Source organism: Petromyzon marinus, chromosome 24, assembly GCF_048934315.1.
Source record: "Petromyzon marinus isolate PM22_M1 ecotype Great Lakes invasive population chromosome 24, UKy_Petmar_22M1.pri1.0, whole genome shotgun sequence".
Lineage (NCBI taxonomy): Eukaryota > Metazoa > Chordata > Hyperoartia > Petromyzontiformes > Petromyzontidae > Petromyzon > Petromyzon marinus.
Window position 1 is genome coordinate 7,371,486 of NC_133690.1, and position 27,178 is coordinate 7,398,663.

General features: G+C 46.6%; 1 protein-coding gene and 1 long non-coding RNA gene across 3 annotated transcripts in view; one reads left to right on the plus strand and one right to left on the minus strand.

Annotated features, from left to right (window-relative positions):
• The window catches only part of LOC116945506 (putative oxidoreductase YjmC), a 38,692-nt gene extending 21,273 nt beyond the window's left edge, over window positions 1-17,419 (minus strand). Inside the window, exon 1 of one of the 2 annotated variants that reach the window (XM_076069383.1) lies at window positions 17,308-17,419. Coding sequence is in view for 1 of the 2 variants with exons in the window: in XM_032959841.2 (XP_032815732.2) it covers window positions 6,757-6,764 (8 nt within the window). In the remaining variant the exon portion in view is untranslated. Of the gene's footprint in view, window positions 1-6,756; window positions 6,863-17,307 lie in introns of those variants that run through there. The other variant, XM_032959841.2, reaches the window with a different exon arrangement.
• A 239-nt stretch (window positions 17,420-17,658) lies between these two features.
• Window positions 17,659-23,071, plus strand: LOC116945507 (uncharacterized). Its single transcript, XR_004403342.2, has 2 exons — window positions 17,659-17,999; window positions 22,277-23,071. It is a non-coding gene; the product is annotated as an uncharacterized LOC116945507 (long non-coding RNA).
• The last annotated feature ends 4,107 nt before the right edge of the window (window positions 23,072-27,178 follow it).

Sequence of the window (27,178 nt, forward strand, 5' to 3'; positions counted from 1 at the left end):
TGCGCCTCAGCCAGGATATTAACTAGTTGTGTTTTGATTGAGAGTTGGGTCTCTATGACGCAACAGCACCCAAACATATACGTGGACTGTCATGCGCACATCTTATTGTGCATGGGTAGAACATAGCACATTGTTAATTTATTTCCTCAAAGCCAAATTACATTCCCAAAATTGTCGTGCAGAGGCATCATTGCATCATATGACATTTGCCAAGACATTTTTTTTTTACTGTACAACTTACGCAATCAATGTACGCTCCGTGTTGTGGTATTTTAAGTGTTGTTTTTGTGGCACTTTACAATAATGATGGGACAACGTGCCGTACGACGATGAGCGCAATGGCCACCAATCTACAAGGGTTCCATTCATAGGGAGATTGGTATTCATTCCTGCGAGTTCCAGCATCATCCCCGCATCGCTGAGCAGTCGTCCCATTAATGCCAGGACCGAAAACGATCGCGGGGCCTCTGTAACGAGAGCGGCCTCGCTCATGACGCGCCAAACAATGGTGGGCTTCGTTTAAGTTTTGCGCAATGCTGCCCGAGCTCAAAGAGAGACGTGGAAAGCGACGAAAGGAGCCGGGGGAGGGGGGGGGGGGAATTGTTTTTTTTTTTAATGAACGTTTTGAGCACCGTGCCTTCTTCAGAGCGGAGAGAGCTGCCACAATGATATTGTAGTCCGAGGTCATACTTAAAACTGCTTGTTATAATATACATTGCCTAGAAACCCTAAATGCTAAAATATATCAATTGGTTTAATCATAATCAGAATATTGATTTAGAACAGGAGGAATCCGATGAGCTATAAAGCTCTTTTTCACGGATGTCCAGTAGGGGCGGGTAAGAACGTCACAACAACAAACACAACACAACAACAACACGTGATAGCAGTGCAAAGTACAATAAAGGTGAACAAATTACCCAAACACAAACAAATACAACAACTAAACCATCCCCACCCTACCAGACAAAGCCCACCGAGGCATTTAACTTATTTTTCAGAAGCGACCTGGCCACAAATGATAGCTCAACAAAGTGGCTTGTCATGTGGACATTTACCGCGGCAAAATAATATAAATAATCGCAATGCATGTTTCTAAATGTAGAGGGAAAACCAGAGGACCCGGAGAAGACATCCACGTGGCCATGGGTAGAGACATGCAACTCCAAATATACAGCAACCTCGTACATACCAGGCGAGGAAGACAACATCTCACAACTGTGGCACCCCATTGAATAACTACATAAATTGCATTCGTTCAAATTGCATCATCAATTTGTCCGAGCCCTGCAGGGTGAATAATGTCCGACGTGTATATATGTATACTGTATGCATGTAAACATGTAAAACTAGAAAATGTTACGTCTCAAATTAGAAAAACGGTGAGATTGATTTGGTTTTTGCTTTTACATTGCTACTAAACTAGTCTCTGGTGACACAGTCGTTCGATTACCCATCACGGCCAACAGCAGTGACGATTATCTGAATCGGTCCTGGGCCTCCGCTAGGTCGACTCAGCCTGAAGTAAGTACCTGATGCAGTGTGTAAGAACTTCGCCATCTAGGGAGACAAAGGCAGTCGGGCGTGGTGCTGACCACCCACTCACTCGTCCACCGTATCGGCCTCAATAGGTGCTCACTGGCAGCGTTTGCCACAAAAGTATGTGAAGGGGATCTTTTTCTTGGTATTCGTGATAAACAGAGGGCAAGGTTTTGTAGATGGAAGACACTCTGGAGACTCGTGCCAACAGTGGTTGACCTGCCGGAGAGAAATCAGACTTCCATCTTGACACCACCTGGTGTATTGCCGGAAAGGGTTAAACCGATTCTGATGTTTCATACTTAGATACTGACAAAAAAGCCCATGACATAGCTACTCACCCCGAGCTCTACATGCATTGTCTTCGTATTGTTCACCATTTGGCATTCTCTGGCCTGACACTGGTGAGACTAGGCCATAATGAAAGCTGTCTCTTGTGTTGGCTAATCAGTTTCAAAGACAATGCGAATATTATATCAGAGCATGTTTTTTGCATGTTCACCACAAGTACGTGTGGTTCGTGCAGACTTGATTCCTTGCAAAAAGGTATCTATTTGGTGTTTGAAGATCTTAACACCTGTTTTATTGCCATAAAGGATAACACCTATTCTTTTTTCCATTCTCCAGGCTTGTATTACGGATGGACATCACACGATGGTGTCTTGACGAGAGAAGCTGGGCGCAAGCGCCATAATAACCCGACACACGTCACGCGGATATGCGGTGGGTTCCAGGGCCAACAGGGCTAAGGCCACTGAAATCTATTCATCACCAGCTCTGGCATTCAAATGCGGCGTATAGTGTCCAAAAAAAACCTCTCAATGTCAGACTTGGAAAGAGAGTGAACGTCACCCACTGCAAGCGTGCGTGGCAGACTGAAGCGATTGGTGAACCTGTGACCCCAGGTCTGTTAGTCTTACAACTTGCTCTGCTTGTGGAAACCTTGGCACTCACTCGTTTTCGAATGTTATCTTTAAATGCAATTATTAATACATCAAAATCACGTTACATTTATTTTCGTATATTTCATGGTAAAACACTTCAACAGCCATAAATATTTCAGCCACCCAAATAATACATGTACCTTTTCGATTTAAAGCTTTCGTGACTGCAATGATTCATCTTCTTTGGTTCTTTCCAACCAGACAGTCTCGTCCCTTCACCTGATGAAGGCCGCTTGTGTTGTGGCCGAAACGTCGTGAGAATATTATTGTGTCATTTTATTTTATCAATTTATTATTTTATTCTCATTCTACGTGACTTTACCGAAAGAACCAAAGAAGATGAATACGTGTACCTGTTTGCCTATGGTTAACGCACGTCGGCATATCACTACGTGGGCTTGTCTGATGAAAACCGAATGATTGCACGCGGACGTGAGCTGTCATTGGTGAGAGATTATACAACTTCCCATGGTCCTGAGCGACAGTTGCTCAGGTGAGGTCGCCCCTTGTTTAAAAGCTGGCACCCCGCTGGGCGGACGGCACCACGTGGGCAGGTAGAGTGAGAACGTGACGTCATCCTTGAGCGTCAACTCGCGCCTCCGTCTGTTCGCCCCCTCATTGGTTACTCACAATACTCCTCGACAGAGGTAGAACTCGATGCACACTTTGTGTGATGAGTTTTGCAATAAGATTACACTTCCTTTCTACCTCTAACAGCAACAACTTTGTACCCGAGGCACCATCACGCCACGGTGGTCGAGATATTAACGACCTGGCCTGGTATAAAGGTGGTCGTGTTTTCGATCTCGACCCTGACAGCTGCTGCTGTATATTTAGGGTTTGCATGTCTGTCTTCATGTGGTCGCGTGGATTTCTCTCCGGGTCCTCCGATTTTGCCCTCCACATTTAGAAGCATGCGTAGTATCTGGCTGATATACATTTCCACGTGATAAGCCACTTCGTTGAGATATTATTTTGTGGCCGTGTCGCTTCTGAAAAAGAGCTGCATAGGTCAATGGGCCTTACCTGGTAAAATTAAACAAACAAGTACTCGTAAACAGGAGCGTCAAGGATGCAACGTGTGGGAAAATAAACAAGTAACGGAAAAGGGAAAGATGGAAAAGGAACAAAAAATATGAACACAGGGCCAGGTGAGGTGAGGATGGGGAGGAAGAGGCCACATGAGGGCCTCTGACGCTGCTGCACAAAGTCGCGGGGAGGGGCGAGGGATTCAGAGTGGGGCTGGCCACACACACAAGTCACGTGGTTTACAGGAGGCTTGAGCTGATTTAGAAAACGATGTATAGATGAGAGAGGAGGGATTCACGCTGGGGCTGGCCACACACACACAAGTCACGTGGTTTACAGGAGGCTTGAGCTGAGATATAGCAATGTATAGATGAGAGGGGAGGGATTCAGAGTCGGGCTGGCCACACACACACAAGTCACGTGATTTACAGGAAGCTTGTGCTGATTTAGAGAACGATGTATAAATGAGAGAGGAGGGATTCAGAGTGTGGCTCGACACACACACAAGTCACGTGGTTTACAGGGGGCTTGAGCTGAGATATAGCAATGTATAGATGAGAGGGGAGGGATTCAGAGTGGGGCTGGCTGGTGATTTCCGGGAGGCTTGATCTGATTTGCATCGAGAGATATTGCGCAAGTTATCTTTCAGTGTCCTTGAAAAGCACAGCCGTTCGCCACATCTCGCTCTCTTAAGTGGCGGCGCCATTGGTGGGGCTCAGGCGGCGGTCGGGATCCTGCGGCTCCGGGGCCGCGTGCGGCTCTTGAAGGACTGCTGCGTCGTGACGTCATTCATTAAGGACCATCGCCGTCTCGTATTCACCACGAGTGCATTGCGGCTCTCGAAACATTGCGTTGTTTTTATTTAGCAATTTTTTTAAAAAAAATTGCTCTTCTTGTTTTTTTGTGTGGTTATTTTTGGCTAAAGCGACTGCGTTACGGACAAGTCGAGGACACGCTTGTTTGATATACCAGGGGCCCGAACTGCCCCATCCCATCATAACTCCCCGTGAAGCGAAAATAAAACTCAATTTCGCCTCTCGCGTGTTTTTTTAAGTGCGGCTCGCAGACCAACGACGCCGCTTCACGCACGCAGAGGCACCACCACCACCAGCACCACCACCAGCTGCTGCTGCTGCTGCCTTCCTGTCCCCTGCCCCCCCACTCCTGTAACGCAATTAGCGAGGACAACGTAAGGGGCGCGTCGCCTCATTCTCCATCTCTCTCGTGCTAATAATAGCATCGCAGTCAAACGGCCGCTCAACTGAGCCACACACAGCCCCTGGTCTGGCCCGTGCTGTTCTTGTTGTTGCTGCGTTAAACCACGGACTCCGGCAATCAAAATAAGAGATACATGTTTTTTTTTAAATTTGGTAAAAAAAGGCCCCCCAATATTTCCAGACCCGCAGTGCACCGTGTGGTGAATACGAGACGGTAGTCCTTGTACGTATTGTGTTGAACTTTTTTTCGCACCGTACGTAGCCAACCGCGCTAATCCGGAGGTGCGAAAAACCACGCCAATCTGAGGTCATTTAATAAATAACGTCACGAAGCAGTCCTTGACGAGACGCATGCAGGTCCGGAGCCCGCTGGTTGCCGATCCCTGCGTCATGCAGGATATTGTGCAGTGGTTAGCGCGCTGCTACTGCGCTACATGGTGAACCCAGACACCTGAGCCATGGCGAACATTAGTGGCAAGTGTTCTGTTGACACAGCCCTGCTCTCCCATCATTCGCACCGCACTTTTGCCATCCCCGCACTGACCAGCGTGGTGAAGTACGGTCATATACTCTCCATGGCCGACATGGCTTGTGGAATCTTATCCAGCGGTGGATTAATAAAGAGGTGAATCTGATTAATTTGATGAGTATTATGAGATTCGATACCCACACAGACACATATGCACACGTGTTAATTGTTGATTACGCTCTGCACACTGGTGATTATGGCTGGTCATCAAACAAAGACGGTCACCACATCGCACGCTTTCCAATGCGCTTCTGCGGCCACCTGGAACGCTCTTCCTTCCAATTTTAGGAAGCCACTGGACCAGCTATGCACTTTTAAGTGTATATTGAAAACTAATTTCTTTCGAATTGCTTTTTGTGTTTAGTTTGTTGTCCTTCCCCCCGCACTAAAGACGCTTGGCTACGTACGGTGCGAAAGAACAAAAAAGTAAATATGTACCTACGTACAGTTACTCTCGACACCTGCAATTGTGAGGGTAAAATCATCCTGAGACCATTGTCTAACTCTCCTTATGTACAAAAACTCAGAAACGTCTCCGTCAATGGGCGCCACGGTGGCTAGGAGATGTTAACTACCTCGCCTGGTATACAGGAGATCGTGGGTTCGTTCCCGACCCTGACGCCTGTTGTATTTTTGGAGTTTCCATGGCTCTTTCTCCCCGAGATCGCGTTAATTTTTTTCGGGGTTCTCCCTTCACATTTAGAATGAGCATCACGCGTTTTAAGTATTTGCCTGCAAGAAATTTGCACATTATAAGACACTTCGTTGGGCTAATATTCGTGGCCAGGCCGCTTTTGAAACAGAGCAATAAAGATCAGTCAGCCTTAGCTTGTAAAATAAAATAATGTTTAGTCTAATTTTATGTTTGTTCGTGTTATCCATAAAACATGTTTGGTACTTATCTTGTTTGCGCATTGAACTTTTTACATCTTTCTATAAAAAATACAGGTTTGTGTTGCTGTAGTTTGCTCTAGAGGGTGTTTGTAATATCCGGTTTTTACACCCATACAGAACAGACCAGGGCATCTAACAATGCAGTATTCTAAGTCTCATTGTTTTGAATAATTTCCTATTTTTCAATTATTACATCCCATGTTGTGAAACATATCATTTGGCAGTGTTGTGCTTGTGTTTATCTCTATGACACATCTTCCATCTACTCTTAACACCGCTGCCGAAAGAGTTAACGTGCTCCCTCCACCTGCTTACTGTCGAGATTACCCTCCCTGTGCCATGAACACGTTAGGGCAAAATCAGAAGTTAGTTTTGTATATTAATGAATGGTTCATTTGAGTTACATTTTAACGGCAGTAGGCACAACAATACGCTTTACATACGTCTTATACTATCTTAGGCCAGACATATTTAGTTTTTCCTATAATACAGAATTCAATTGTACTTTGAAATCACACCCAAGGCGTGGATGGACAACGCCAACACACGGTATAATAACACCACAGCGTTAAAACACGGCCAAGCGGTGCACAACCAGACTTACCTGGACATGGCTGTTATTTAATCTGTCAATCAGGCGCGTGGGCTGAGAGGGAGAGAATCTCACGCTTGGTGGGACGCATGAGCGAGCCGGGTGCTCATATCCACCAAGTCGCGTCACCTCCCACCCACGGAGCCTCCTCCTCCACCACCTCCCCCCCGCCTCCCCCACCGCACAGGACGCGTGCTGCTCGGGCCGGATCCGGGCTCATCGATAAGCACCGGTACGGCCTCGCGCCACGTTGTGCCACACGCGGACACCGGCTCTACATTTCCACGAGATAAGCCATCTTCGTTGCCCTATCACGGGGGTCGGCAACCCTCGGCTCCGGAGCCGCGTGCGACTCTTTAAAGGACTGCCTCGTGACGTCATTTTTTGAGGGCCTCCGTCTCGTATTCATCATCACGCGCATTGCTGCTCTTGACATATTGAGGTTTTTTTTTTTTACCGAATTCGAAAAAAATGCTCTTCCTTTTATTTTGTTTGCCGACCCCTGAGCTATCATTTGCGGCCAGGTCACTGCAGAAAAAGATCTACATAGCTCAGTGGGCTGTACCTGGTCAAATATTTATTTTTAGTAGTTTACATCGCCGCTTGCTCTGTTTGTATGTTGGCCTTCTTTCGCGCCGTACGTAGCCAACCGTGTTAATCGGAGTTGCGGGGAAAGGAGAACAAACTAAACACGCAAAGCAGTTATAAAGAAATGAGTTTTCAATGGCTTCCAAAGAAGAGCGTGCCAGACGGTCCCAGAAGCGCATCTGAAAGCGCGCGATTCCATAACCGTCTTTCGCGTTTCTTCACAATGGGACTGCTGTTGTGCACCCTCTCTCCACGCTGAGTTGTATGCCCTCCTCCCCATTAAACAAGCTCAAGCTGCAGGGCTGGGAGGCTGGGAGGTGTGCTTCGCCGTGGCTTTGTGGCTCATTGCCGGTGTTGGTTTTAGTTGATTCAGTAGTCGGGTTTAAAACATTGCTTACGCTTCTACAGACCACAAGACAAATGTTTACCACTGTTTGGTTTAGTTTTTTCCCTCTGCGGGAGGTTTGAGTGGTGGTGCAGTGAGTGGTTCCCGCACTGCTCAATGAATCCGATAGGCTTGATGGAGATTGATTCCCGAGCACGGCCAACATCATTGGCGTGTGATATCTCAATCCCTTCTGGTTGCCCGCATCTGGAAGGCTGCCCTGGTCATAACTGCGAGTTTATTAACCATAAAATAACACTCCGCGCCCGCCCTCAGGGTCACAGGGGATTTTAAAGATCCCCTGATGTAATTAAAAACAAGTAAATTAAACTAAAACTATTAGACTTTTTATTTTAACAGATAAGTCCCACTGAGCTATATAGTTTCAGAAGCGACCTGGCTATCACAAATGAGAGCTCAACCAAGTGGCGTATCACGTGGACATTGATAGCAGCAGCCAAATACTCTAAACGCGCGTTTCTAAATGTGAAGGGATAAACCGGAGGACCCAGAAGAAAAAAAAACAGGCGACCATGGGGAGAGAGAAAGACACGCAAACTCCAAATATAGACCAGGCGTCAGGGTCGGGATCGAACCGACGAGGTAGTTAACATCTCGCTAACATGGCGCTCAAGCAGCCAATTGTGTGCCTGCATCTTGGTCCAAATTTGAAAATGTACCGACAAACTACTAAATTGTAATTACAAATAGCAATCATCGCCCCCTACTGGCAGAGTAATGTCCGCTTGCAGGCCAGGCGCAGAGTCACCTTGCACCCAGAGAAACAACTACCACCGGGGGTGCCCTTTCAAATGTCTCGAGATGAGATGCGATGGGAGTTGCTTATCGCTTGTAGAGCGCTCCGAGGCGCCCCAGCGTAACCAAGGGCGGTCTATGAAACAACAAAATATCATCTGTCTCTATATCTACATCAGCTCAAGCCTCCCGGAAGTCACGTGACGTCTGTGTGGCCACCCCCCACTCTGAATCCCTCGCCGCCCCATGTGAAAACCGACGCTGCTCTGTACGGTCTCTTCCTCTCTGTCATCTTCCCTGGCCCTATGCTCCCGTCTTTTTATTCCTTTTCAACGATTTCCTCTCATTTCCAATTATACATCTTCTCTCCTCCCTTTCCGTTTCGATGTTCTTATTCCATTCATTCCAGTAAATCCTTGCCTCTACTCCCCTTCCCGTGGTGTGTCGTGGTTCAAGACTTGCGAGTTCGTATAATGTTGCTGTACTAAGCTGAATGGGCCTCACATATAGTCAGGTCCTGCAATTAGAGTCAGGGCTCTACAACACGTCCGGCCACTATTGAGTCATGACATAACCAACACGGTGGCAGACGGTGGCAGATGGAATTGTATCAACAAGGCTCGATTATTGGAACTCACTACTCTACGGGACGTCTGGCAAAAACATTAGCGTGCGTGTACAGCATTCTTTAGCACGTGTCGTGACGTCCAGTGCTCACCGAGCTGCAACGGCTTCCGGTTGCTGAACGAATACATTATAAGGTCGCGCTCATTACACACAAAGTGCTCGCCACAAATGAACCACAATACCTTGCTGAACTCGTCAAGGAGCATGAACCATCATCACGTGAACTCTGGTCACCCTCGCAGCGGCTTTTGGCTGCTGGCCATCGAACAAAGACGGTCACCGCATCGCGCGCTTTCAGATGCGCTTCTGCGGCCGTCTGGAACGTTCTTCCTTCTGATATTAGGAAGCCGCTGGAGCTATGCACTTTTAAATCGAGTTTGGAAACTCATTTTCTTAAAACTGTGTTCATGTTTAGTTTCTTGTCCTTCCGATTAACACGGTTGGCTACGTACGGCGCGAAAGAAGTTCAACATACATATTGGTAGAGATATATATACATTAAAAGATGATGATAATTAGAAAGTGGAAGCCCATACTAGAGTTTATCCTGCTTTAAAATATGCTGTTGGAAAGCATTGCTTCACAAAGGACTATCTGCGCTGATGGGCTTAAAACGTCTTTTATTTTGATGGTGGAACACACCCCTCATTATTACTATTACTCACAACCCAAACAGCGAACGGAATATTGTGATGGTTCTGACAGATTCCTTGCGTGTATAATTATGCGCGTTATGTGCGAGTGCCAACGCAATATCTGCCCAGACAGGTAATAGTATCACGTAAGTCATAGATGATGCGTGTATTCGCGCTTCGCTTTATATAAGCTTCAGGAGATACAATGCTGCATGCATTACTTTCGTACCGTCGTGTCTGTATCTGGTTTATATAAGCCTTCCAAGGATCCCCTGTATAGCCATTGACAGACTGTTGGGATAAGTGATGTTAGCAAGCACCTATGAAGGCTGGCACGGCACACGGGGAGGTCAGTGGGCAACACCACGCCCGGACGCCTTTGTCTCCCCAGTGCTCACGTTTACACACTGCAATAGGTACTAATTTAAGGCCGAGTAGATATAGGGGGGCCCACGCTATTAAACTAAAGTAAACTCTTTATTTTTACCAGGCATGGTCCATTGAGCTATATGGCTCTTTTTCAGAAGTGACCCGGCTACAAATGATAGCTCAAAGAATGTTTCTCATCACGTGGACATTTAAAGCAGCCATTTACTCATAGAACCTAGACGCATGTTTATAAATGTGGAGGGTAAAAGTGAGGAGCTGGAGAAAAATCCCCGCGACCAGGGGGAGAGAGAAACGCAAACTCCAAATATACAGCAGCAGCAGGCGTCAGGTTCGAGATCAAACACACGACCTCCTGCACACCACGCGAAGTAGTTAACATCTCACCACCGTGGCACCCCATTACTCCAGGTCAATCTTGCAAACAAGTGTTATCCTGGTCTCTTGATTTCTCCCCTGGTAAAAAAAAAATCAACTTGAAGTCATCTAATCCCACTGGAGGCGTTAGGCATTAGCAAAATAAGTAAAAGCCCAGGGCCACAAGCAGCTGAAGGAGCCACGGATTGATATATGCGTATTGGTGCATCTAACGTTAGCTCAACTACAAGATTTCGGGTCCTGCAGGCCCTCATCTCATAGGTCCTGCAGAGGGTTTGGGGTACTTATATGCAAGAGTAAATTCTAAGCTACTCTCATTAAGAGACTAATAGACAATAATATTCGGGAATATTTTCATGTTATTTCAAAAACAACGTGATAATTTTACAAAATCTCGTTATGGATCTCAGTATCCGCGCATTTTCCTTCTTTATCCAGACACTAAGCCCTCTGTGCCAACATCGTAATGGCTTCGCGAGATCCAACACGCGGGCTTGCCACAATATTAGCCGTGACCAAACACGCCAGAACGGAGGAAGGTTCCAATTGTCTGCAGTTTTTGTCCTTGGCTCGTGTTGGCGGTGGCTCCAAAAGCGAGGCGGTTACGTTCCTGAAGTCAAATCAATATACAAAGCATGAATCATTCTGAACACTATGACACGTTACAAAACAGTCCCCGAGTGCTATAAATTCATAGGACAAGAGTGTTTGGTGTACAGTACTGATCACTGCATTTTTATACCAAAATTACCACAAAGCAATGTTTCTATTTTTTAAAATGGTTGTTTCTTATCTTGTCTTCTTCCTTCCTCTGCTAAAGTGACTTGATCTTTGAAGAAGAAGACGAAGAAGAAACACCACCGTTCAAATTTGGTCGCAGTCTTGTGGGAAGATGCGTCGTAAATTATTTTATGTCGTAAATCGAGCCACGATGCCTTTGTATAACGTCGTAAAATTGGAGTTTCAATCGGATCGTTGTAAACCGGGTCCTGATTGTAATTTTGCCCGAATTTTAAATCAACATTTGTACCGACATTTTGAAATACATAAAAAATAAAAATGTAATTGAATATGAATGTTTCACGAATTTTATGCGCTCAAAGAACGGGCTTTAACACCCAAAATCCGGACAGAGTAGCATTACAAACTCGCACTTGCTCCATGATAGTACGGAGCAAGCAGTGGTGATTAAGATCGCAATCGTCAAAAATAATTCCAATAACATCCATGAACCATTCACGGTGATTGTATTTAATTTTACAAACCCGCGGCTTACGTGGAGGGGCTATCACCCAGCAGTGGATTGCCAAAAGGGCTCTCTCTGCGCGTGGCGTGTTGGCTGCAATTTACATTGCATGCGCCCCATCCGCATTGCACGAATTGTCTTTGATACTAATTGTTTGCATGTTCACCACAAGTACATGTGGTTAAAGCAGAACTTGATTCCTTGCAAAATAATGTTGGTGTTTGAACATCTTAACAGCTCCTGTTGTGTTGCCAGAAGGGGTTAAACCTATTCTCAATTTTCATACTTTGATACTGTCAAAAAGGTCTCCCATTATATAACTGTAGCTAAGGCTTCATTTCAGCCGAAGCTATAGCTCCTGAAAACATCACTGAGCCCCTTCCCATCCCCAACCACCCAAACCCTAGGGGCCGAAGCGAAGGGAGTTGGGGGAGAGGGGGGGGGTCTCATGGGTCCGTGGTTGGGGTGGTGTGGGACAGGGGGGGTATGCATGCTGTATGTTGAACTTCTTTCGCACCGTACGTATCCAACTGCGCTAATCGGAAGCTGCTGTAAATGTTCCACGAGGAATGAAGTCCACAAAATCGGAGTGAAGAACGAGAGTCGTTGCCGCTCGCAGGTGCCACTTGGTAAGATTTTTAAAAAAACATTGTTTAGTTTTATTTGTGTATATATTAGGGAAAATTTGATAATAGCTCTGTGGGCTTTAGCTGATAAAAAAAGGTTCGTTTTATTTGTATATATATTTGTTTACCTTTGCTGTACTTTGTACTATCGTTTGTTTATAATTTATATTGTTGTGACATTCTGACCCGCCTCTACTCCGGCAGAGCACATCGGAGAGAGAGAGAGGGAGCTTGCGTCCGTCAAGTTCGCGAGAGCAGGAAAACACAGGCGAGCTGTCTGCAAAACGGCCGGAAATCCAGTTGCCGGCAATTTCCCCATGCTCTGTGGTCTGCCAATAAAGGGCGACGCTGCTTTGGATTATCCCAATTGAGTAGAATAAACGTGGCTCATATGGATCATCATCAGCATCAGCAACAGCAGAATCCGTCGTAGTGAATACAATGTCATACAAAGTTTGAATGGTGCCATTCACCTTGCGTACGTTCTCTAATCATCTTTCTGTCTCGTCAGTGGAATCCCCAGCGTGGATTTGTCCATCCTTCTGTGTGCCCTTTTCCGTAAAATGTTCAGTTCTGTTGATGACGATGTCTCTGAATTAAATTAAATGCATTCTTGTTGAGGAAATCTCATTATATTCTTTGTGTTTTACACCGAATAATTACATTTCACGAGACGAGTGCATCCCCACCTGAGACTATTGTGGCCAGCAAGTGTGCCACGGTGCCCTAAAACGACCCCGCAAAAATGAGATCACAGAGCCACTCTCAAACAATCCCACCACTCGGCCTCTTCATCCGCATTACGGATGCGCGGCTGTTGCATTGGCGCGTAAAGAGTGCTGCCCTCCCCACAGCAGTGGGGTGGCTATCGAGTGTGTAGGCGGTGCAACTGCACGGGGGAACAGAGATGGGAAGGTGCTCAGGCGCCGGGCTGCAGAGAGAAGTGAATGCACGGAGGAGGTCCCCGACGTCCCAGCAGGTCCCATACCTCGCATAGCTCAACAGATATTAATATATCAGAGCTGGAATATTCGGAACTTGCGCGGACACCGTAAAACGCGCTACACTTGAATACCCTGTTTGAAACTGGCCGGCCGAAACCTGGATTCGAACCCAGGGGTGGAGCAGTTTGGGTATGAAGCGTCTCCAATATTCCACAGCCCCCAGATTCATCCGGCCAGGCCCGGTTGCCGGCTGTTTGACAGCGGCGCTTTGTGTCCGCACACCCGGCTTGTGCCTGCAGACTGGGCGCAGAGTGCGAGATGAGGGTGATACGAGGCAACATCCCATCCCCACTAATCCAGCCGGCCTGCTGCTGCTACTGCTGCCCATTGCAGCCACACAGTGCTACTGCTGTTCATTGTTACTACAGAGTGCTACTGCTGCCCATTGTTACTACACACTGCTACTGCTGTTCATTGTTACTACACAGTGCTACTGCTGCCCATTGTTACTACAGAGTGCTACTGCTGCCCATTGTTACTACACAGTGCTACTGCTGCCCATTGTTACTACACAGTGCTACTGCTGTTCATTGTTACTACACAGTGCTACTGCTGCCCATTGTTACTACACAGTGCTACTGCTGCCCATTGTTACTACACAGTGCTACTGCTGCCCATTGTTACTACACAGTGCTACTGATGCCCATTGTTATTATACAGTGCTGATACTGCCCATTGTTACTACACAGTGCTACTGCTGCCCATTGCTACTACAGAGTGCTACTGCTGCCCATTGTTACTACACAGTGCTACTGCTGCCCATTGTTACTACACAGTGCTACTGCTGCCCATTGTTACTACACAGTGCTGCTGCCCATTGTTACTACACAGTGCTACTGCTGCCCATTGTTACTACACAGTGCTACTGATGCCCATTGTTATTATACAGTGCTGATACTGCCCATTGTTACTACACAGTGCTACTGCTGCCCATTGTTACTACACAGTGCTGCTGCCCATTGTTACTACACAGTGCTGCTGTTGCCCATTGTTACTACACAGTGCTGCTACTGCCCATTGTAACTACACAGTGCTGCTACTGCCCATTGTTACTACACAGTGCTGCTACTGCCCATTGTAACTACACAGTGTTGCTACTGCCCATTGTTACTACACAGTGCTGCTGCTGCCCATTGTTACTACACAGTGCTGCTACTGCCCATTGTAACTACACAGTGCTACTGCTGCCCATTGTTACTACACAGTGCTGCTGCTGCCCATTGTTACTACACAGTGCTACTGCTGCCCATTGTTACTACACAGTGCTGCTGTTGCCCATTGTTACTACACAGTGCTGCTACTGCCCATTGTTACTACACAGTGCTACTGTTCCCCATTGTTACTACACAGTGCTGCTACTGCCCATTGTTACTACACAGTGCTACTGCTGCCCATTGTTACTGCATAGTGCTGCTGCCCATTGTTACTACACAGTGCTGCTACTGCCCATTGTTACTACACAGTGCTGTTGTTGCCCATTGTTACTACACAGTGCTGCTACTGCCCATTGTTACTACACAGTGCTGCTACTGCCCATTGTTACTACACAGTGCTGCTGATGCCCATTGTTACTACACAGTGCTACTGCTGCCCATTGTTACTACACAGTGCTGCTGCTGCCCATTGTTACTACACTGTGCTGTTGCTGCCCATTGTTACTACACAGTGCTGCTACTGCCCATTGTTACTACACAGTGCTGCTGATGCCCATTGTTACTACAAAGACAACGATTCAGCACGTATGAAGAACGGAACGGGGAACGGCACACGAGGGGGTGGGTGGCCAGCACCACGCCCGACCGTCTTTGTCTCCCCAGTGGCAAAGTTTCTTTACACACCGCACCAGGTACTCATTCGGGGCTGAGTCGACCTAGGGGAGGCCCAGGGTCGTTTCGGACAATCGTCACCGTGGTATTGGTGGCCGTGAGCGAGAAAAACGAACTCGGAACGCCGGGTTCGGAGTGCATGCGGCGTGACGCGCATCTGTGCCAAGAGCAGCCTTGAGCGGTCTTAATGTTTCATTTTCACGTTCAGCACGGCCATGGGCACACAGTGTGCACGAGCACTTTCATAAATTAACTTGCGTAATGCATTTGTTTAATCGCCAAACATTGGCAACCTTATCCACGTGAATGAAATCAAATGTCAACGTTATCGTGTTCAAGACACGACACTGGGTAGACATCTCTATTAAGCCATTTTATACTGGGATGTAATGCTACAACAAACTTACAAATATTCCACTGCTGGTTGTTTTGACCATACTTTACCACGCTGGTCATTGCGGGTGAGTGAAAGGGGGGGAGGTTCTTCAGATGTCATTTGTCACTGATGAAAAGATCGCAGCTGAGCAGGTTGCTCCATAGTGCAGTGCTAAGCTGCACGATAACGAGGGTAATTGTCAATGCTTGTTTACGTGTGAGCTCGCGCGGATGTGTTCAACGTGCCATGTAATTGTCATCGTAATCCTTGAATTATTATTCAAGGGAGTGTCTGTTACTCGGTAGCTGTTGTTGGGTAACTTCACACGCCAATTTGAAAACTGGTCATCAGAAAACTGTTTTTTTTTATTTTATTATGACCAGGCCTCACTGTATCTATCTGGCCTCTTATGGACACTATTACTTTTATTTTACCAGGTAAGACCCACTTATCTATATATCTCTTTTTCAGAAGCGACCTGGCCATCACAAATATGAAGACGGGACATTCCCCGAAACGTCGCCTATTATAGATATTTATTTTTTTCCTTTAAAGGCAACAGTGTTGTTGAGGATGCTGCTGTGCAGTGGCATTACGCACTGCGGTGCTTGGGCGTGTATTGTTGGGGATTTTTCTTTGTGTGAAATGCCACACCACTGTGATTGTGAGGGAGCCCTGAGGCTCCTGCCCTTGACAAATACACAGACACAGCTGTGGCACAACGCCATCGCAGAGTGCGGGGCGTCGCGCTGGACAGCAGAGGGCAGTGCACGCTACACTTCCACGTTCTTACACCTACGTGAAGTATGTCAAGTAACCCCCTACCCCGCCAAACAAACCCCCATGACAGCCACGCGACCTACACGAGGCGGAGAGCAGTGCATTGACAAAGGGCCCCTGCATGTAAGTAGATATGAGGCCGACTGGAATATGATTGGTTGAAAGAAAAAAAAACCGAGTGAAGTTATACATTCAAAACTTCGTGTTTGCGAGCTGTTTTGTTGATAGCTCATCACTTGTCTTAAAAATGCACGCGGTACACAGCTCTTCAAGCCATCACGCAAACTCCGGTCATCCTCTCGCAGCGGCTTTTGGGCTAACCATCGAACAAAGACGGTCAATGCATCGTGCACTTTGAGATGCTCTTCTGCGTCCGTCTGGAACGCTCTTCCTTCCGATAAAAGGAAGCAACTGGAGCTATGCACTTTTAACTAATTTCTTAGAACTGCTTTCTGTGTTAAGTTTTGCTGGCCTTCCACCACACCTCCAAGTAGAGTGAGAAATAATTCAACATACATACACTTTGTTCAACACGGTAATCAGGGTAACGGTTGGTGGCAGATTGTAAGTTTTACCTGCAAATATATAGGTGATGTCCATTTAACAACTAGAAACGTTTTGCCGGTGGCAGCACCGCGGGAAGGGGAGTAGAGTCAATGGTGTGCCATAAGAAAAGGGAATGGGATGACGAGAAAGAATGCGAAATAAGAGGAAATTAAATGGAAAAATGGAACCAAAGGTGTTAGGAAACACGAGGGTACGAAGAGACAATTAGCCAACCATGGACGACAAACTAAACACAAAAAGCAGTTCTAAACAACGGAGTTTTCAATTTAGATTTAAAAGCGCATTGCTCGATGCTGCATTGAGCAGCGTCTGTTTTCACAAGGGGTGGGGACAGGGGAGGGATTCAGAGTGAGAGTGGCCACACAGAAGCCACGTGACTTACGGGAGGCTTCAGCTGATGAATATGTAGTGTCAACGGAGTGGGAGACAGGATTCTTGAGGAGGCACCTTCTTTATTTGACACCTTCAGGTTCACAGGTTTGCCCTCGCTTCTCTCAAGTCGCATAGCCCAGCCTAGACACAACCCTGACCATGTCACACTGATGGCGGCGACCGTTACAACAGCCACCAAGCATTCGGCCGCACAATTGTCTCGTGAAGACGGCAGGAACGACGAGACGAGTCCACTTCCCAGAACCGGCAGCCACGAGCTTTCGCTCTCCGCTGTTTGTATCCTACTCAGCGCGGCCTGGCTCCGCCCTGGCCGCGCCTTCCTTCTCGAACCCACTAACGGGTTCCAGGGGCTGCCAGACGGAGGTCTCTGTGACCCTTGACCCCAGTTCCTCTGCCCTGCTGACACACACGCCGCCTAAGTGCTCATCGGCGTGGGTACTGCTCGTCCACCGCAGTTACCATTGCTGGACAACAGACGGCGCTATGACATTACAAATATAAAGAGGTGCATTCAAAGCACTGAACATCAGAAGGACAAGAAGACGCAGCAAAGGTTTGCAAGAGAATGCCAACAGAGGCAGACGGTGCTAACTCATCAATGTGGGTGGACAGCTTGTGGCTTGATGTTTTGGTGTTGAGTCTGAAGACAGTGGAGGTGCATGCAGATAATGGCAGGGTAAGGTAAGCGACTCGTGAGTACGGTAGAGCTGGGCCCTCGGATTAATTGAGAATTTCGGTAGATTACTTGACCAATCGGATAACACGAATCATAGTTGTGAGAGAGAAAAAAAGTATTTCCTCTGGTCCTACGTGTACCGCCGTACGGGAGGTAACGTGTGATGTGATTGCACTACGTGTGGCTTGGTAGGGGTTTCCCTGGCTATTTTGTTTTCTTTTACGGCCACAGTCTTATTGACGAACGTGTTGAGTGCTTCTTTTGACTTGTGCACCAGCAGCGAGCATCTATAGATCGTTTCTTTAGCTGTGACATCACTTGTTCACTTTCAAACAATGCGGGGTCACATTCCCAAAAAGTACGTACACGCGTGTGAGCTGAATATTGTATCCTATAAACAAAACAGCGTACGTTTATCTTACATTAAACATTGTTTAGACACGTGCTATGTAGAATGGCCACCGATAGTTTTCTTGTAAAGGCCACACTACGTTTATTGACAAATATGTCGAGTTTTTACTGGCAAAAAGATCTCATCATGTACAGTAGCTGCTCACCCCGAACTGTAAATGCTCTGAAACGTGTGGCATTGTCCTTGTACTGTTCGCCTTTTGGTGTTCTCTGGTCTGACACTGGTCAGACTAGGCCATAAAGAAGACAGTCTCTGGTGTAGGCCAATCAGTTTCGAACACAATGCCCATTTGTTATCGGAGCCAGGTGTTTGTTTGCCCGTTCACCACAAGTACTGTGTGTGTGGCTAATGCAGTAACCTGGTTCCTTGCAAAACGGTATCGATTTGGTGTTTGAACCACTTAACACCTCCCGTTTTATTCCCAGAAAGGATTAAACATGTTCTTGTTTTTCATACTCCAAAGGCATTGTATTTGCACATCGCTTGCCATTCATTCCCCCCAACGCCCTGACCTACATTCCTGCGCTGCAGAGGCAGCGCCTAGTGCCGGGTCTCCAACTCGTCTGGAGCGGTAGCGCAGTCGACGGTGCCCAGGTCAGACGACTGTCGATTATCGATTATCCAGCGGCTGCGGGGGAGGGGTTCGCCGGATAATCAACATATAATTCTTATCTAAAATAGCTTACGTTTGCACATTCTTGAATGAAGTTGTGTTTTTAGGGGTTGTTGTATGTGTGTTTTTTTAGTGTTTTAAAATTGTTTACGATATGAAATTGGCATAAATAAACATGCACATTGACAAAAAATAAATAGCCGACTTGAAAAAGTTACGGCATTTACTCTACCGTGCTTACCACTCCAATCTCGCCGACTCTGCATGGGGTGATGTATACACATGCAGTATTTCCATCAAGTTGCTGTATGTAGTGTATAATGTACTGTATACAATATGACATTGGAATTATCGGCCCGGGACTGCCGGGTAATGTTGGAAGCAGCCGGATAATAAATCGATGATCACCTGTATATCCGGTCAGGTTGAGTCCTCGCCTGGTGAAAATGAACTCAACAAGTACATCCACTTCTTTTGGGGGTAGTCTGTCTATTGGAGCCACTAACCCTGACCGCTCAGTTTACCCACTGCACTTGTTTAGGCCATTAGACCACATGGGCCGGTGGCAGGGTTGGAAAATGTGAGAAGGAAGCTGGGAGAGAGGTTGAGGGATGTTCAAAGGGAGGCAGTGAGCTGGAGGGCCATTGCCTGATAGGTTAGAGAAGTGACGAGGTGAAGCGGTGGTGACGTGGATAGCGCAGTGCGCTACGAACCTGGCCATCTAAGTTTCATTCCCAGTTGTGGTGCCAAAGTCGTTGGTGAATGGCATTTGCACCAGACAGACCCATTCACCAATCCACGCTGACAATCATGGGGAAGTACGGTCAAACATCTCCGATAATTTACACAGTGTAGGGAGGCCTTTGTCAGCGGTGTGCATATATGTATGTTGAACTTCTTTCGCACCGTACTTAGCCAACCGTGCTAATCGGAGGTGCTTGTTCACCACTGGCAACAACGTTGCTATTTGTGGGGAGGGAATAGTCAAATGCGGTTTAGGAAAGTCAACACCAACCTGACTGGTCTGGCTGGGGCTCATCCCAGCTGTGGCTTGTTCAAAACTGGTCACTGAAACAGGTTAAACTAAACTAAAAATATATTTTTTACCATGTAGGGCCCACTGAGATATAAAGCTCTTGTTCAGAAGCGACCGGGCCACAAATAATAGCTCAACGAAGTGGCTTACCGTGTGGAAATGTACAGCAGCCGTCTTCTTGAGTACGGCTGATGTAGATGCAGAGCAACAGCTGCGATGTCACATGCAGGTGATCAAGCCCAGATAACCGCGTCAAGAGCAGCGGAATGAATCGCTGTGATGTCTTCTTTAAAGTTGTACATCGGGCATCGCGTTGTTATACGTTGTACGGTCTGTTCGGGATGACCACGGCCGCACACTGGAGAGATTAACATTTTTTTTCCATCTGTGCATCAAGTATCCGAATCTGCCATGGTTTTTTTGCAGCCAAATACTCTATACGCATGTTTCCAAATGGGGAGAGAGATATGCAAACTCCAAATATACAGGCGTCAGTGTCGAGATCGAGACCACGACCTCCTGTATATCGAGCGAGGTAGTTAACATTTTGCTACCGTGGAACCCAGAGCTCAGAGAGACACACTAAAACACAAATGTGATCCTCATGGATTCAAGCAAATATCTCAGAGACAATAAATGCAGCACAATGTAGTGCAATCCAGTTTCACGCGGCATTAGAATACAGTACCGAGTGGGCCCTCAATAGACTGGGCTGCCTGCATTGTTTTGTTTACTGGGTTGGGGGGGGTGGCACTGACGTTGGTCGATGAGAGTGAAAGACGAAGTAACCCGGTCTGGGCTTGCAACATTTTGTGCAACACATGAACGGGTGACTTAAAGCTCGTGTCACTTTCGGGTGCAATGGGTCCATTTTGTGGGTGCTAATTTACACTGCGCGAATAATAATTAGGGACTCGTGCAAGGTATTCCGGCATCAGATATTACACAGCTGGTTGCGGGGAATATTTCCCGTATGAAAAAACAAAAAAAAACTAGCATTGCATAGAAACATATACCTGTGAGAGCCACGTAGAAATGTGCGTCATACAATCGTTGTTCGTGTACGTCATACGCTACGTCCTTTGTAAATCCACTGCTAGATGAAGGCCTCTCCATATCATGTTGGTCGTGTGGGTTGGTTGGTTATACTTTAATTAACTCAACTGATCCGTGCAGTTTGACTGAGTAGTGATCTTGGACTGGCTGAGATATCACCTGCCACTGATGTTAACTGTCGCTTGAAAGCGGTGTTATCTCCCTCGTCTGGTATGCAGGAGGTCCTGGGTTTGATCCCAACCCTGACGTCTGTATATTTGGAGTTTGCGTGTTCTCCCCGTGGTCACGTGGATTTTTCTCTGGGTCCTCCGGTGTTTCCCCCCACATTTAGAGACATGCGTTGAGAGTATTTGGCTGCGATACATGTCTAGATGGTAAGCCACTATTTTGAGCTGTCATTTGTGGCCAGGTGGCTTCTGAAAAAGAGCCAGGTGGCTTCTGAAAAAGAGCCAGGTAGCTCAGTGGGCCTTACCTAGTAAAATAAAAAATAGTAAAATAATAACTGAGGCCACCAGGTTCATAGCCCACTCTTCTACTTCCCTAATTGTATTATGATTGTGTTATTGGCATCACGTCATGTGATGTCTCAATCCAGAACTCACAGCAGTGCAGAACTGTTTCTCAAATATCTTGAAGTGGCCTCCATCCAGAGGATGAGGGCAACACGTTCCCACCCTTCCTGCTGCTGACAACAATTTTTCATGATATGACAGTTAAACTATTTTTTCTCAGAGCAAAAAAAAAAATACGAAATTAAGCGTAAAACCAATTATAATTGTTGGAGGGTTTTGTTGCAATAAGTTGTAATCGACCTTCGATCATAAACTTGCTAGCGCGTGAAAATCCGGTTCATCCACAGGTAGTTACCCGATTTGAATCGAGGATCTTAGCGCGGTGCCAGCTCAGGGCTCTCACCTCGTCGTCACGCAGCGATCTCTTGATTACCTTCAAGACTACGTAGGCATCGCAGCAATGCTTTATCTCGCAGTTCAGTCTATGTTGCCATACACGGCTTGACCTTCTTGTCAGGCCACTCGGCTAACGACGGAGCCTCTATGAGGCCTCTAAGAGGCTCCGTCGTTGGCTCGGTCTCATTTTCACTCTACGAGGGGTTATTCAAAAGTGATGCCCCTGAATTTGTTTCTTTTTGCCTCTCTTCGCGCAGAAACTTCCAGAGCCGCATTCGTGTGGACACCGCCGAGAGCGGTGCACCACTGCCCCTGGCGCAGTTCGTGTTACGTGTCTCAACACCGCCGCAGATGGGTTTTTTTTTTTGCTACAGCAAGATAACACGCGCCACATGTTCGCCGCTCCAACAACGGCGAGAATGGCAACAGTTTGGGATGGACAACAACTCCGACCCAGTGCCCCGCGCCCTCTCTGTCCAATCGGACTGGGTTGCAGGCCTCTCTGATCGCTGGGACGCACGCTCCTTGCGATGGAGCAGCAGCAGTGTCCCTTCTCCGGCTGCTGGCACCACAGTCTCGCAGAGTGCACAGACGTTTCTCTTCCTTTATTTTACTCTCTCGCTCCACACCCCGAATGTATTTTTGAAGTTAAATTCGCACTCCTTATAAATGTAGTAATGAATGAATGAATAAACGAGGGAGTATTTTCGTCTTCTTCTTCTTCTGTTTCCTTCACTGCCTTTCCTCTCCCTCTGGGTGATTGCATAAAAAAAAACAAATGAACGTTCACGTGGTGGTACAAGCAGACTCTCACTGGTGTCTCCAGTTACCGTTGTGTCTTATCACTTTTCATACTCTCTTAAATCTTCCCATTTGCAAATAATGTGTATTTTTTCTCGTTAGTCACATATACATGTTTTTGTGTTTTACTTGCTATGTAGTGGGGATTTGTTTTTGTATTATCTGTGTAAGGAACTGGCTAAATGATGTGCAGCTTTGTGGAATGCAATTGCATGAATGACGCTCTATAAAATGGCATTATTGTTTCCATATTCAATGTTTGCTTGTCATGCGTATACTGACGACACACAGGTGATGTGTGTGGTGATGTACAGGGCCGTATTATCAAATAGGCACAGTAATCACCGTGCCTAGGGCCTACGGAAAATAAAGCGCCTACGAAAAAATGTTTAACCATTTTTTTTGTACGCTAAAAAAATGTAACCAAGATATCTTCTTGAATAAATATAGTTATATAGCAAGGATAGGCACAGTGTAGATACAAAGAGGCAGAGCCATGTCAATCGTTTTTTTTAATATACGGTGAGAGAAATTAACACCGAAGATTGACCTCCCACCTCCAACTGGGCAGCATCTGAGAGACCCACCCACGCCGAGCTGCTGCCGCTGACACTGGCTCCTCTAGCCCTGGACTAACTCTGCCCACTGCGTCCTCCACAAATCCTCCACTTGATCTCGAAATGGTCCAAAATTCGAACCACCGGACGTCTTGACTGCACACTCATTCGTTGGATAAGAAACGCTTCTGTGCAATACAGAAAGACAGTGTCATCGGAGTTGGAATGTAACGTGGGATATTTTTCTGGGAACATTTAGGCTTGAACCGAGTCCACTTTTACGTTTGTTTATTTATTGCATTGCCTACCGTTAATAACGGTTTCAATCACCTTTAACGCAAAATATGTGATCTCTTTGACAGCAGTCAAATGCGGTACCTTAGAACAATTACAATAGAAATAACTTTTTGTTAATCCACTACTGGGTGAAGACCACGTCAGTCACGGGGGTTATTCGACCGTACGTCACCACGCTTGTCAATGCAGGTTGGTGAAATGTGGGGGTGGGGGGAGGGCGAATGATCACTTGTGTATGTGTGTTAAACTTCTTTCGCACCGTACGTAGCCAACCGTGCTAATCATCGCAAGTGTGGGGGGGTAACAATAAGACGGTGTAACACGCCGTCGCACGGTGTTCGCTGCTCGCTCTCGAAGAGAGAGGGAACGACTCAGAGGAGCGAGGGGAAACCACAGACGGGCGGGAAGACAGCAGCAGCCAGGCGGCGATTCGGTAGGCCAATAATTCCACCCAGAGCTCTGCGGTCCTCTATATACGAAGGTGTCATCATCCTGTGAGCGAGTGTTTACACGTAGGAGGAATCCCGAGCACCCGAAGAAAGCCCGCACAGGTGCGGAGGAGCAACGCTATATCCCATACAGATGGAACGGGTGGAGTACTCTACGACATTCCGCTGGCGAGCTAGGATATGGCACTTCAAGTGAATCTCCCAACATTTGTGTGATCCACCGAGCCTCGTGCATAGCCGCGACCGGTCCAGATGTCACTCACCGCTGGTGTTAGCCGTGACTCGGATCAAACTTACGCCGGTGGGCTCATAGCACAGCATGCCAGACACTGCACCACCGCTAATCCAATTACTGTACCGTATATGTATGCATGGATTCTGAAGTTATTTCGCACTGTAGGTAGCCAACTGTGCTGGGAAAGGACAAAAGAAACTAAACATAAAAGGCAGTTCACTATCTAAGTAACGCATGGGACCACAAAGCTTCTCACAAATTCTCGACAAAAAAAAACCTCCAAGCCTGCACTGATTCGATATCTTGCAGTGCTCGTGGACTTGATCCTTGACATGGTATTGTCAACAGGATAATATTTTCCAAAGACATCTGCTTTGTTGAATTGAAAAAATAATGTTAAAATATCGTTTCTAATTGGATTCCTGCAGCGCCATCGTGGTTGAAAAATAGAAAATATTTATATTTTTCCACGGCGCGTGACGTATCGATGATTTCCACGGCGGTTACAGCGGGTCAGCGCAAACCCCCGCGAAGTAGCCCATTTATTTATTTAGTTCGTAAGAAACCTCTGACACTTTAACTTTGGGCATCTATAACGTCATGTGAAAAAGTTGTTTTTTATGCACCCACTTTTATTTGCACTCAGAAGTAGAAAATTAATTATTTTGACCCAATAATGAATTCAATTTGATGTGCTGAATAAAAGTGGGTGATTTCCTTTCGATATGTTAATTTTTTTATTATGCAAGCTACCTACTGTTATCAAGCTCAAAAAGTTAGATTAATTTTGAGGTCAACATTGTTTATTTTCTACTTTTGAGTGCAAATAAAAGTGTGTGCATTGAATAACAGATTTTTTGCTTACATATTATTTAATTAAAAAGTAATTAGTTAAATTGTATATATACATATTCATTCCAAGATCTGAATCCAGACAATAACAATAGTTAATTATCGTCTATTTGGGATAGTGCAATAAAAAATGTAAGTAAAAACCACGAAGAGGCCGCGAATCGGCGGGACCTGGAGCGGTTTTTAAATGAAATCTTGAATTGCCACGCGACACGATGAGTCTGCGTGTACAGAATTTCAGCTCGTTAGGCTTCGCAGATCCGAAGATATTAAGCGCCACAGAGATTTGACAGAATATATACGGACAAAAGGGCAAGTTAAATACAAGTGCTTGTGAATAAAATAAAAACAATCAATGCCGCGCGGCTGCATGACGAGCACAGAGAATGGATGGCAGGGCGAAGACCAATCACAGTGACACGCGCTGTCAGAAAGTGTCTCAACTTGGGACTCGAAAACACGTATCGCAATCCCTGCCATCAGCGTTGTCTTCCGAAGTGATTTGCTTGGGGGGAATGCGCGTGACTCAAGCGGCCACGTTGTTGATTGGGTGAATCTCCCTCAGCCCTGGAGCCCCTCTTGTTGGTTAAGTCGAGCGGCTCTCTTGGGGGTGTTCGCTTTCGCCAGCACTGCCTGGCATTTGAAGGGAAAACATGTTTACCAATTATCGTTGCTGCATTAGTTTGTCATTGATTACATTTTAATATATTTTTTTATATAAAATACCAACATCCAAATTGAAAGAGGAGTCAGACAAGGTGGAGTTTTTTTTGAAAAGAATAAAACCTCAACAATTCCGTCAATAACTCTCTGTGCGTAGCCTTAAATATATAGCAAGCGACGTTTCGGGCAATAGCCCCACTTCATAGCATATGAATACTCTCATCTGTCTGGCCTCTCTGTCAAACTAGGATGAAGGGCCATTGCTCGAAACGTTGCCTCTGATACATTTTTTTCTTTTCAAGGCCACACACAGCGTTGTTGAGGACGAACGTGTTGAGTTTTCAGATACCAAGCCGGATTGATCTCCGAGGCGCTGTTTTAATCTGTAAGTAAAAACACCTGAAGGAACGCGTTGCGTTCAGCAGGGGACGTTATTGTAACACGTATTTGGCTTTCGCGACCAGCACCATGACTTCACGATGAATTGCGACTCGTAATTGATATATATATTTTTTTAATGTCGCTACACCGCTCTCTCCGGCACACCGGTGAGTCTGCTGGAGCAGTTCTAAATTGGCCACGTTTGATCACGTGACAAACTTTATTCATTGTCTGGTGTCGCGTGGATGAGGGTGCAGGACACACACTTCACTGGCCCGATATTCTCCCGCTCCTCCGATTAGCACGGTTCGCTGCGTACGGTTCAAAAGACGTTCAACATACATACAAACATCAATGATTAATGAGGGGACGTATTTGGCATGAACGCAATATTTGCGTTGCGTGATCCACGGCACGTATTATTGCGAGATATGCTACCTGCGAACACAAGAACCTGCAATGCACCCGATCTCAGAAGCCAAGCTGTGTTAAGGCGGGATGGTGCTTGGATGGGTGACCGCGCGCACATGAATAAGGTGCTGTGGGCTACGGAGCTATGTTGCCAGCAACAAGGTCGGAAAGTCATAGTGCTTTACTCCTAAGGGCTATGCGCCCCACTGTAACCAGCCTGCAATGACCAGCGTGGTGAAGTATGGACAAATAACCGAGATGGCTGGTGAAGAATGAAGAGCCCCTCATGCAGCATTCGCCACTGATGGTGGTCGTGAGCGGGGATGCAACCTCCTCCTCCTCGTCTTCTTCTTCTGTCGTACGGCTGCTGATGGAGATGCACAGCCACGGCCACAATTTCACATTCAGGTGGCCAAGCCAAACAACTGCGTGAGGAGCAGTGGCGGAGTTGTACAATCGCTGTGGTGTCTCCTTCGTATTCGTGGATCGGGGCATTGCGCCCTTATGTGTTGT